General features: G+C 35.0%; 1 protein-coding gene and 1 pseudogene across 6 annotated transcripts in view; both read right to left on the bottom strand.

Annotated features, from left to right (window-relative positions):
• The window catches only part of DYNC1I2 (dynein cytoplasmic 1 intermediate chain 2), a 50054-nt gene extending 40301 nt beyond the window's left edge, over nucleotides 1-9753 (bottom strand). For 2 of the 6 annotated variants that reach the window (XM_039855886.1, XM_039855889.1), the window contains exons 1-3: nucleotides 9317-9495; nucleotides 8155-8271; nucleotides 4861-4978 (exon numbers count right to left, since the gene is read on the bottom strand). In XM_039855886.1, coding sequence (XP_039711820.1) covers nucleotides 4861-4978; nucleotides 8155-8262 — 226 coding nt within the window. In that variant the 5' untranslated portion in view covers nucleotides 8263-8271; nucleotides 9317-9495. Of the gene's footprint in view, nucleotides 1-4860; nucleotides 4979-8154; nucleotides 8272-9183; nucleotides 9496-9562 lie in introns of those variants that run through there. The other 4 variants (XM_039855888.1, XM_039855891.1, XM_039855887.1 and 1 more) reach the window with 3 other exon arrangements.
• Nucleotides 9754-12762: 3009 nt separating this feature from the next.
• On the bottom strand, nucleotides 12763-12881 carry LOC120597270 (uncharacterized; annotated as a pseudogene).
• Nucleotides 12882-13820: the final 939 nt, after the last annotated feature.

Here is a 13820-nt window from a genome sequence, read left to right as displayed (position 1 = left end):
AGATCATATGGTATTTGTCTTTCCCTGACTTACTTCACTTAGCATAGTATCTTCTAGGTCCATCCATGTTGTTGCTAATGGTAAGATTTCATTATTTTTTATGGCCGAGTAATATTCCATTGTATATATGTACCACATTTTCTTTATCCAATTGTCTATTGATGGGCACTTAGGCTGCTTCCATATCTTGGCTATTGTGAATAATGCTGCAATGAACACAGGGGTGCATATATTCAAATTAGTGTTTTGGATTTCTTTGGATAAACATCCAGAAGTGGAATTGCTGGGTCACATGGTAGGTAGTTCTATTTTTAATTTTTTGAGGAACCTCCATATTGTTTTCCATAATGGCTGCACCAATTTGCAGTTCTAACAACAGTGCATGAGGGTTCCTTTTTCTTCACAACCTCACCAACACTTGCTTTTTGTTGATTTATTGATAATGGCCATTCTGACAGTTGTGAGGTAATATCTCAGGGTGGTTTTAATTTGCATTTCTCTGATGATTAGTGACTTTGAGCATCTTTACATATGTCTATTGACCAACTGTATATCCTCTTTGAAAAAATGTCTATTCAGGTCCTCTGCCTCATTTTTAATTGGATTGCTGGGTTTTCTGGTGTTGGGTGGTATGAGTTCTCTATACGTTTTGGATACTAACCCCTTATCGGATGTATATTGGTGAATATCTTCTCCCATTCAGTACATTAATGATTTCCTTTGCTGTGCAAAAACACTTCAATTTGATGTAGTTCCATTTGTTTATTTTGTTTCTCTTGCTCAAGGTGACATATCAGAAAAAATATTAACAGCAATGTCAGAGAGTTTACTGCTTATGTTTTCTTCTAGGAGTTTCATCGTTTCGGGTCTTACATTTAAGTCTTATTCCATTTTGTGTTTTTGTATATGGTGTGAGAGAGTGGTCTAGTTTCATTTTTTTACATATATCTGTCCAATTTTCCCGATACCATCTATTGAATAGACTGTCTTTACCTCACTGCATATTCTTTCCTCCTTTGTTATAGATTAATTGACCATATAAGCATGGGTTTATTTCTAGGCTATCTATTCTGTTCCATTAATCTGTGTGCCTGTTTTTATGCCAGTGCCAGGCTGTTTTAAGTACCATAGCTTTATAATACAGTTTGTTATCAGTATTGTGATACCTCCAACTTTGTTCTTCTTTCTCAGGATTGCTGTGATTATTCAGGGATTTTTGTGCCTCCGTGTAAATTTTAGGATTATTCTCGTTCTGTGAAAAATGCCGTTGGTATTTTGACAGGGATTCCATGAATCTGTGTAGATTGCTTTGGGTAGTATGGACATTTTAATGATATTAATTCTTCCTATCCATGAACACAGTATATGATTCCATTTATTTATATCTTCTTCAATTTCTTTCTTCAATGTCTTATAATTTCCAAGTATAAGTCTTTAACCTTTTTTGTTCAATTTATTCCTAGTATTTTATTTTTGATGCAAATATAAATGGGATTGTTTTCTTCATTTATCTCTCTGATAATTAGCTAATCTATTTAAAAAATATACTAAAAATCTCATCTGCCACCTCCAGGTGACTGTTAGTAATTAAAAATTAAGCATCTCCTGCTTTTCTAAAAGGAAATGCTTCGGAGTAACCAAATGTCCTAGTTACTGAGGAACGCTCCCCTTTACAGGAGAATTTCGGCCAATTAATGTAGAAGAAAAGATGGAATTACAAAACCAATTTTGCAACTCCTAATTAAATAACTGATTTAAATAAGGACCATAAATAAGTATTAAAATTATTTGGTGAAAAGTTGATGGAAAAATAAATATTCATATGGTGCCAAAGTATCATTTCTAGATATTACTTCCTAGTCACAAGGAGAAAAAAAAATGTAACTATGATGGAGAGACGTGGCTATCACAAACATAACCAACTACACGTATTTGCTACTGATGTGATACAATATGAAGTACACAGCATCATCTATGAGATACCCTTGCCAGAGATGTTCAACCTGAAGCTAATCAAGTTTTCGGAACTAATTTTCACTTTAGAGGAAATATAAAGGATAGAGAAACAAAATTAAATGTGAGAAAACCATCAGAAGGTGGAACCTTCTAGAGACCAACTGGCCCACTCTCTTTAACAAGTCAATGACTTGGGTCAAAAAGCACTATGTGTGTGGAGGATCTTCTAGAAAGACTGAAAACATATAACTAAATGCAATTGTATGGTGTAGCAAGATTTTGAGGGAAACTTAATACGCTAATTTTTTTTGAGGGGAAGACAAACGTTTGTGAAGCAAGGGTTGTTTTGAAAAAGAGGATAAAGGGGGTGATTTTCTATAGCAGAAACTAGGATATAACACAAAGCCATAGTAATTAAAACTGTGGGTTAATAGTATAGAATCAGATAAATAGATCAATAGTGTAAATACAGAGACTCAAAATGCCCATGAATAAATACATGGGAACTGTTATGACAAAGTTGGCATCATGTATCAGTGGAGGAAAAGATGGACTAGTTAATAAATGATACTGAGAAAATTAGCTAACTATATGGAGAAAAATTAGTTTGGATACCTACCTCATACTATATTCAAAAATATAACCCAAATATCTAAAGGTGAAGGCTAAAACTATGAAACGTAATAGAAAAATGTAAAAGAATATATTTGTGTCTTCAAAGTAGGAAAGAATTTTAACCCAAAAAGCACAGAAAAAGTGTTACAACTGATAGATCTGATCACATCAAAATGAAGGATTCTGTTCAATGAAGAATACTATAAACAGAGTTGACAATAGACTGCAAACAGCCATTTTTGAAAAGACTAACAAAACAAAGACAACCTCTCTAAAATACATAAGTAACTCCTACAAATTGGCAAGATAAAGAATCCCAAAAGTAAATGGGCAAAGAATATGACTATTGAAGGGAAAAATCTGAAGTTAACAGATATACAAAGAAATGATCAACCCTGCTGTAATCAGATAAATGTATATTAAAACATTTTAGAATTATACCTAATCAAGTTGGCAAAACTTAGAAAGATGGATAAAATTGGATAATATCAAGTGATGATGGGAATATGGTGAAATAGTTACTTTCTCATGCACTGGTAGTGGGAGGGTAAACATTTGCAGTCATTCTTGAGAGTGTTATGGAAAACCTAATATATTTAAGTAAGCCTATACACAATAACATAGCAAGTCACTTTTTGGACATACACAGCACAGAAACTCTTCCACAGTCCTCAGTGGGAAAGAATATATTCTTTGCAGTGTTGCTTGCGATAGCAAAGAGAAGCAATTTAAGTGCCTATGAGTGGGAAAGAAGTAAGTAAAATATTGTACAGTATATGATAGAATAGTATGCATGAGTCAGAAATAACTAATTAGATCTGTATGTAGCAACATGTCAAGCAATGCTGCTTGACAAAAAGAGAATAAACAAAATGAGACATACAGTACAGTGACATTTATGTACATAAAACATACACATAGATATAAAAAACCTTGAAAAATGTCAATGTATGTAGGACAGATCAAAAGAACATATGTTAAAAATGTAAAGTGAATATTTAATGTAAGACTGGGAAGAAGAATGAAATTGGAGATGGGGAATGAGAGAGAAACAAACACACGTACACAGGCAACTAAAGAATGAGGTTTCAAGAATTGATGATGGAGGTGGGCTATCAATTAAGAAATAGGAGCAAGTAAATTCAGTGAAACTGATGTCCTAAAAAAACAGAAAATGCAAAAAAATTCCTACAGGAGAAAAACAAAAGCCAAAGGCTCATAGAAAATGATCACTCGGAGACTAGACAATTAGCAAACAACTTGGTATGTTTTTAAATAAGGTACTAGTGCTCTGATTCATTTACTTTTAAAATTACAATATGCAACATAAGCTTATTAAAGATATAAAAATTAATGTATTTCAATCTTTGAATTCTACCAATAAGGTAAAGGCAAATGAGCTCAAAGAAATAAAGCAGGTCATGAGAATAATCAGCTTTCTCATCTTGAAACCTTTTAGAAATATCAGCTCTAAGGAGAGTTACGCAGTACTTTCACAACAGGCATATAGCAGTTATTATCTCTGGTATTTGTTTCCTGGACTAGATAGAATTAGCCCGCAAGCTAACCTTGAAATTTTAGGTCCCTAAAGAACAGCAATGTCAAACTAAAATACACTGTAACAACAACAGCCAGATCAAAATTATTTTAAGTAAGCATTTAACGTTTTTTGATATGTAACTAGATTGTCCTCGGTATCTCTAATATTTGAGGTTTTTGGTCTAGCACTGCTATCAAAATGAATAACACAGGAAAAGAACAAGACTAGGTCAAATCACTGCCAAAATAAGCTACCAATATTATTTTCCTTATTAGCACTGAGAGCGGAGGGCTGGCTATAAGCTTCTCCTTCCAATCCTATACCTTTGAACACTAATATACTTTTAGAACTCTGGTTGATCATACCTCTATCTAACTTACAGAAAGGAATATAGAGTTAAGATCAGGAATCAAAGTCATCTTTAAGCTTAATACAGTATGGCAGAAAAAACTTGTTCAACAAATGTTTGTTCAAATAAATTACTGATTTAACAAGAAAAGTTAACTGGTGGTTCAGTATATGTTAAATAAACATAATTAATCTTGCAGCTCTTTTGAACAAATAAAATAACCATGAATTAGCACATGTGGAAACAGACAAATCCAAATAAATTATAAAATTAATATTTAAGAGACACAAATAAGAAAAATATATAAATTATATTAAGTCAACTCACTCATCTCAGATACATCTGAGCTGAATAGGAATACATGTCTATTTGGTACAAATGGATATATTCTTATCCTTACCAATGGGGGATTCTGGAGTTAGCCCCATGCTTTGAAGCAGTGCTTCAGCTTCTCTTCTTTTTTTTTCGAGATCTGATTCTTCTTGTACAGGAGCAACTGCTTCTTTCTTCTGATCAGTCTAAATTTTTTAAGTTAAAAACTTAAGTTTATATATACTATGCAATATTTCTGTTGGCAAAAAAAATGTATTTTTAAAAATATATTTTAAAAATATAATATATTTAAAAATATAACATATTTTTAAAAATAAAGAACTATTTTTAAAAATAGTTTTATGTATGCTTTTAGGGATAGACTTAGTTTTGAATACATAGTGTAGTCATTAAATAAAAATCATTCACAATAGAGTTCTAGTACATAATCTCTAAGTGATAAATACTAAATTGATTCATTTTTATATGCAATCAAAAGTTCCTACAAAAATTTTCCTAACAGATAAATTCTACAATACATCCAGCTTCTAATTATCTACAGTATTCAATTCCTATCCATAGTCAAGAATTGTGGAATTCTCCCAGTGACACAAAAGCTTTGATATAAATATCGCAATGCTATGAAAATAGCTAAGATGGAATTTAAAAGGTCACAAATTTTAAATGGACAATTTAATATGAAAAAGTATGAGTACATCAAACTTCTATATGAAGTTTTCATTGTTTATGTAACTTTATGTAAGGATGTTTGTCAAAAATGTTTGGGTTTTTTTTTTTTCATTTTTTAAACTATAGGTCTCATTTTTATAATGAAAACGTGGTTAGGTTTGGTAAAATTCTTTCGCACAGCATAAAACATTTTTTAAGTGAATTCTTGCCTGCTTTTATTTTAGCCACTTAGTTTTAGCAAAACCTACCAGTTAAACTAGATAAGCCACAATACTCTCAGATCGTCCAAATCATCTCAAATGAAATTTAAGCTTTCAGGAAAAAGTTTCATATATACAGTAGTACCCCCTTATCTGCGATTTTTGCTTCCCAGTGTTTCGGTTATTGGTGGTCAACCTCAGTCTGAAAATATTAAATGAAAAATTCCATAAATAAATACTCATAAGTTTTAAATTGCATGCTCTTCTGAGTAGCATGATGAAATCTTCCTCTGTCCCACTCTGTCCAGTCTGGGATGTGAATCATCCTTTTGTCCTGTGTATCAATGCTGTCTGATACCTGCAAGTCACTTAGTAGCCACCTCGGTTAACAGATCAAATACCATGGTATGCAGTGCGGGCGTTCCAGAAATCCTTAAAATGCCCCTAAGTGCACAATATAGGATATGCCAAAGAGAAGCCATAAAGTGCATCTTTTAAGAGAAAGGGTGAAAGTTCTCAACTTAATAAAAAAAATATTGTATGCTGAGGTTGCTAAAATCTGGTGAGAATGAATATTCTATTTGTGAAATTGTAAAGTAAAAAATTTGTGCCTAGTTTCCAGAGAGACCACATTCATATAACTTTAGTTATAGTATATTGTTATAATTGTTCTATGTTATTACAGCCATGTGCTGCATAACAACATTTTGGTCAGCAATGGACCCCTAAGATTAAAATGGAGCTGAAAAATTCCTATCATCTAGTGATGTTGTAGCACAATGCATAACTTATATATTTGTGGTGATGCTGGTATAAACAACCTGCGCTACCAATCGTATAAAAGTATAGCGCATACAATTATGTACAGTACATAAAACTTGATAATAACAAATGACTATGTTACTGGTTTACGTATTTACTACATTTTTTAGCATTATTTTAGAGTGTACTCTTTCTACTTATAAAAAATAAGTTTGCTCTAAAACAGCATGCATGTTATGCCAACAGCAGCCTCATACATCTTGTTTACCTCATGTTTACATGCATTTACTGTGCTGATTTAATGACATGTTGTTTTGTACAGTAACATGCTGTACATGCTTGCAGCCTAGGATCAATAGGCTATACCGCATAGCCTAGGTGGGCAGTAGGCTATGCCATCTAGGTTTGTGTAAGAGCACTCTATAATGTTTATATAACATGAAAATCACCTAATGACACATTTCTCAGAACATATTCATGCCATTAAGTGGTACATGACTGCATTAGTCAAATAGGCTGTATTATCAAGTTGACTCTTTACCTACATATAACAACATATTTGTAGACCCATTGTTTCATACTATTATCTCTTATAACGTTTTATAAACTTTAAATTAGATATAAACCATGTAATAGAAAATTCTTAGAGGCCACTTATGGCCATCCTTAAAAAACAAAAACCAAATTTGCTGTCAGCACCAAAGGGTTTAAGGCTATAGCTACTACTTTGTAATGGTTCTGCCAGTCTGACTTATGCTTCTACCAGTTAGCTTTCAATGAAATAACTAACTTTAAGCTCCAAGTTTCTTACAATCATGGATTACAGAAGGGTTCAGAATAAACTAGGAAAATTCCTCAATTGCAGGCCTTTTACAGTATCATAGCAACACTGTGCATAAATCATATCTTTAACTTTTCTGCTGCTGATTTTTTTTTCCCTAAGAGATTTCTAGAAGTCTTGGCTATTGTTTAGGCTATCACATAGAAAACCTTGGTACTAATGTCACACTTATAACAACTGTCTTACATTGGCCGTTTAAAACATATCTGTGATGAAAGTACATAAATCTATCTAAAGAGTTTCCCTAGGGATAAATGTACATTTCAATATAAGAGCAAGTAAATATCTCCAGCTCAGGGTCAATGTATATTTGCTGTCCAAGATTAAATGGTGATGCCAAAAATCAGAAGACACAAGTACCTGGTCCACCTTTATGGTACTATCAAACCTATTACTTGTTAAAAATATTCCAATGATTAATTCATGATAAAGAAGAACAAATACCCTATCAATTAAATATTATATATTTCTCTTTGCCATTAATACTACCTATTCTGACAAATGATTAGCAGTTCCGACTAACAAAATATTCAAATAAGTTCAAAGTCAAAGTAAGATATGTATATGCCATGTTTTATAAGATGCCCCTTTATATAATAAACATATTCCAAGGAGACTAAATATGTAAGTTGAATTTTTATAAATCAAATCCTAGAAATGCACCAACTGACATGAAACATTTTTATTCGAAAAAAATCATATTCTAACTTATCAGTTTTGTCATTTTCACATACCTGGTTACTTTAAAGTAAGAATCACCTATAGCGTTTAATTTGCAGTTATAACCGCTGGATTTTTTAACTATTCTGTAAGTATTACCATACAAGTATAATTACTTGAAATAAAATCCAATTATTTTGTTAAGTTTATTTTTTAAAATTAAACATACTTCCTTTTTTTTCCTTTCTTCTTCTTTTCTCTTCTTTTCCTCTCTGATTTGGGCCAACCGCTGCTTCTTCCGTTCCAACTCTGCCTTTAATTCACTTTTGTCCGACATGTTTGTGACCTTAAGAAGCATAAAATCATTTACAATCATTGTTACATGGGTAAAATCAGCACTCTTAAAAAATTTGTCTTCAAGAATAGTCTCAAGAGGCCGTGAAGTTCAATGCTATCTAAAGATAACATAAACTCTAATTTTAAAATAATGGAAGCATATCAATTACTAAGACTTGAAAAACAAACAGATGTATATAAAAAAATAAGTATTATTCAGAGTTGAGCACAGAAGCTAGCACATAGCTGTTTACTGATCACATGCTCAAATTTAACATAATGTCTCTGGGTTAGCATTAAGAACCTTAACTTATAGATACTATAAGATACAGATGAAATCTATTACCAGAGTTTTAGATTCATTCCTAGAAATCTGATAAAAACATGTGGTCAGACATAAAATGCCTGTCAATTCTAAAAGTGCAATGTAATAGTAATACCGTGGACAAGCAAAACACGAAAATAATCATCATTTGTTATCCAATATACTTAAAGTAAATATATTTTTAGTCAAAGCCCATTAACAAAGTCTGACTAGCTTAACTACATACTGCTGCCCGGCCCGCTCATCTTCACAGAAGGCGGAGCCTCAATGACTCACACGTTCACTTTCTTAAAACTCCAAGAGGATGTCTCTGGCATTTTGTGCTACAATATCCTTGTTTGGGTACTTTCCAACAAACAAATGATGAAGGAAAATGCTATTAACTCAAGTAGTAACGACTTTTACTTATAAAATGGAGCAGGGAGAAAAGGAGTCACTTCTTCCCTGGGGTCACAGTCAAGACGGCGCGCGGTCCAGGACAGTGCGTCCGGGGGAAGGGCCAGTGGGCACCCGACAAGCCTCGAGGTTCTCCAAGCCACCTCCGGACGGTCGGGAAGGGAGCAGACTCATCTCCCCGGCCTTCCCGAGTCACCGCACCTGGCTCTCTCCGACTCTCGTGCCCGAAACCAGGCCGGGCGGCAACGTATGCAGGAATTCTCAAGCCGCCCTTTGAGTCCCGACGTGAGACACCGAAGACAGGAGGGCCTTGAAGGAAGTACAGCCAACCCACCTGTCAAGTGGCGGGATGGAGAAGAGTCCTGCCGCCTGCAAGTTCCCTGTAACGTCCCTTTCCTTCACCCCCAACGCCAAGAGTCACCGCCACTAGCTCTGCGGCTTCCCGAAACACACAAAGAGGGATGGGCGGCGGCTGCTACGGCGAGAGTTTAGGGACAAATGGCTTCATCAGAACGAGGTCGCTCCCAGAAAGAAGGGGTGGGACTTTGCAGCGGGGAACTATAGCCTTTCCGTGACTTACCTGTGTAGAATAGACTCGTCGAAGAGATGAGACAAAGAAGCCAGTCGGCCCAAGGACCAGAGGTGTGTCCGCTTTGCCAAAAACTGTAAGATATTTCCTAATATCCTCGGGATGGTAAGCAGCCACCGCCCTACGGACAGATAGACACGATCTGGGAGAACTACAAGCCCCAACTCCAAGTGAAACCTGCGTGCGACGAGCAATGCATTCTGGGAAGTCGTGGTCAACGGTAGTCGCAAAGTATGTTGGGACATGTAGTGTTTCCTAATCTTTCGGTTCTCTACTTAGAGGCCTTCATCCTCCTAAACTCCAGTGAGAAACTTCCAGCACTTGTTTAGTGTATTCTCATCCGTTGACAAGTGATCATAATGTTGTACGTTATAGCTTAAGATCTTTGACTCAACATTGGCCGAATTTTAAGAATGGTTACTTTCCGAATCTATATATTGCACTGCACATTTTGGTGAAGAACACTTTTTAGTGTTTGTATACCAATTTTAGGGTAAAAAAATGCCTTATAGAGGTTTCATGTGGCTTCTTAGGCAAAATCTAAACTACGAAATCTAAATTTTGAAATGTAGTGTAACCCCATTCTGTAAAAAAAAAAATAAATAAATAAAATAAGACATTGTCTTTAATTAGAAAAAGATTTATAAATCTTTACCTAGTTTTTGTGAGTACTCATGGTTGTAGACTTGCTTATCTGGAATTGTACAGTTTTGAAAATCAGCAATAAAAATTTGATTCCTATGTTTCCTCTTAAATTTCATCAAGTACTCATGGAATATTCATTTGAGCCTATAAAATTATTACTGTTGGGAAAAAATATTAATCAGCATAGCAAATCATTCTCCAGTACTTTGTTGCAATGCGGTGGGTAGTATTTTAGTTTTCTCTCAAAAAACTTTGGAAAAGAAAGCATTTTATGCTATTGAAATCTAAACCAAGCAAAAATGATTTCCACAGTTGAGTTTTTAATATACAAAGAAAGCAAAAGTTATTGGAATATGAATTTATCTGAAATTTATGGGTTGACACATTTCTTAAAATTTTATTGAAATAATTTAAAGCATTATTTGGCAAAAATTAAAGCTAACACCAAGCAATGTCTTTCTTATATTCTAGAAGAATTAACCCAAGTCTAGGATTAACCTTTAGGATTCAAATTATAAGTCCTTGGGCCTGTGCCTAGGCTTTTCCTTATCTTGCTCTACCTATATACTAGATAAATAGCTCAGAAATAAATTTGAGAAAGAAAATTCTTCACATTCCAAGACTTTTCCCCATAACCTAAAATTTCAAAGAGCTTTATAACTATACAGGCATATCTTGGAGATATTACAGTTTTGGTTCCAAAGTACCGAAAATAAAGTATCACAATAAAGCAAGTCATAATCTTTTTTGCTGGTGGAGCGTTTTGCCTTCAATTTGTAAAAAGCTCAACATCTGTGACTGTGAACACAATAAAATGAAGTGCAATAAAATGAGATATGCCTGTACAATCTTTTTGTTTTATTTCTTCTTTGCTAACACTTAGTTTTTACTTATTAATTTAAAAATTGCTATTGATTGTTTATGATGGTGCCAGGAATGGTGGTGGTTGCTGTATGTATGAGCCTAAATGCATCTCTTTGTTCTCAAGAAGGAAAAACAGGACACTCAATTCAACTAAGTATTATGATCTCATCAAAGAGGGAAATGATGGAAACATTTTGAAACATATTTTTTTAGAATTCCAGAGCTTAGTCTTTGATTCTGGAAGATTTAGTAGAAGTTAACTGAGCGCAAAGATGCAGAAAGGTGCCTTAAGAACAGGAAAGAACATGGCCAGTGTACAAAGGTGTGAGAGCATGGACTACTGGAGAATCTGGCAATTATTCGGAATGGCTATAGGCTAAGACAAGAACTGGGGAATGAAGCCATAAGTAGCAGTGAAATCACAGGCTTAGATTTAGTATTGAAGATGATGTGATTGCACTGAGAGATTTTAAGTAGGAGGATGGTATGATATGGTTAACTTATTAGACAATTGACCTTTTAAAGTGGTCTGAAAAAGGCTGGTGTGCTGGTATTATTTTCTTTGCTGCCCTTCTCTGTCAAGCTCTATGCCTCTGCGAATCGACCTCAGCTTTTTTGAGAAATGCCTTGTGGTTGGGTTTGACAAAAGAGAGGCCTAGGCAAGTAGACAGGTGGAAAGGGAAATTGGGCATCTCTTCCCTGCTCCCCTCTTTTGATGTTACATCTCCAGCGGTAGTTTCATTCCTCCATGACTGCAGCTTCTGCCAGGTGGGCCCTTCATGGCTCGATCTTTCTCTGGGCTCCGGGAACTTTATTTTTTCTCTTTGTTTCTTTAGCACTTCCTTTGTAGCCAGTCTCTAAGTGCATCATCAACTCTTATTGGATCCTTACCTCTGCTAGCTCTTCTGTAACTGCTCTTTTTATTAAAGTATCTTCATTTGAACTATTTGGATGAAATCTGTTTTCTACTGAGACTCATTGATATAGCTTGTTTGGAGGGATGGGAGATGAAGAGAAGAGACGGGGTGAGCCTAGAAGCAGGGAATGCCATTAGGAGGCTTTTGGATGGAGCCAGAAATTACATGTGCATGAGCCAATGTATTAGCAGTGGGAATTAAGAAAATACAGATAGATTAGAGGAATGTTAAGATTTTGTAAGACTTTTATAGCAAAAAAGCAGACTAGGTACATTAACTGAACTTCCTACTGAAAACAACTAAAAATGTATGATAAAATGCTTGTTTCAATGAGTTGGCAAGAAAGTAAAGAATACTTAAGATAAAAGAAGGTGAGAACCTAGAAGGCATTTGCCTAACCTGGTGAATTTTCACAGTCTTATAGGGGTCAAATTATAAGAGACGAAGGCCAAGGCCCACTCTAGACTGGAATTTTAAAAAGGAAACCAACCAATTAATCCTGGATGTAAGAAATCTTCAAAAGTTACCCAACAACTTTGGCACTGAGTGAGATGGAAATGAGGAGGCAAATCTCCTCTGATAATGTTCAATCACAAGTAGGCCCTCACATGGATTTTTCAGCCTGAAATTTCAGTACCTGGTTATTTTATAAAGACATGATGGGAAATTTGGTTGACTGATTTTTTTTAGGCGAGGCAACCCTCGGTTGACCTCACAGATTGCAAGGATGTCGTCAGTTTACAATCCTTTATTTTTTTATTTTTACACCTACAGCACCTGGCCTTCCTAGGTGGTCTTCCATCCAAGTACTAACTAGGCCCAACCCTGCTTAGCTTCTGAGATCAGACAGGATCGGGTTTGTTCAGGGTGGCATGGCCATAGACAGAAATTTGATTTAAAGTTATCCCAGAATTCTTGTACTCAGGGAGAAGTGAACATGAATCTTTTTGTAGGAACCTATCTTTATTCCAGGCCTTGAAGAATTCCAAATAGATAAATTTCAAGAAATACGAGCTTAAAAATCACAAAACACAGAAAGAAAGAAGACAACAAAAGCAAGAGCCAGTCAACTAAAACAACAGATAGAATAAGACCCCAAAAAACTTTAGATATTGGAATCATCAGACACAGAATATAAAACGAATATTGTTAACACGTTGAAAAAAACAAAAAGAACGGAAAAACAAAACAAAATGACTAAAACATAATTGTAAAAAGAACCAACTAGGACTTCTAGAAATTAATAATACAGTATCTGAAATAAAAAGCTCAATTGATGGGTTTAACGTAGCTCAATTGATAGGTTCTACGTTAAGAGTACCGCCCTTTGACCCAGTCTTGGGCCCTGTACTTTGTAGGTGGCTCTTACCTTCATCCAGTCACAAAAAACTCTGCAGGGCTAAGGACATAGCCAGTCACACAGAGTCTGTATGTCTCCTTCTAGATCATAATTCTGATACTAGGACCCTGAAATTCCCAACTTAAATGGTCTCAAGCCTGCTTCCAGGTTTTTATGCAGCCCTCTTCCCCAAGTCTCCAGGTCTATCCTCCTAAGGGTAGACTGTGACCTCAGGGGGTGATCAAAAAATGGCTCCTGTGGGGCTATCGACGGAATTTGGATTTGTAGGTTGGGTGTCTAGATGTGTATACCTGATGTCCTTTGCTGTGTGGGATGGAGCTGAGGATAGAAAGGGTAAGGTTTGGGGCTTATAGTTAGGAGGCCGCTGTCCCTGTGCCATGATATTATAGGGCAGAGCTCTAGATATCTAAGAATTTTAAATTCAAACATGGTCTTTGTTAAGGAGGAAATCTATTCTATTTAA

The sequence above is a fragment of the Pteropus medius genome, unplaced genomic scaffold, assembly GCF_902729225.1.
Source record: "Pteropus medius unplaced genomic scaffold, Ma_sr-lr_union100, whole genome shotgun sequence".
Lineage (NCBI taxonomy): Eukaryota > Metazoa > Chordata > Mammalia > Chiroptera > Pteropodidae > Pteropus > Pteropus medius.
This window is presented reverse-complemented; position numbering and strand designations above follow the sequence as displayed.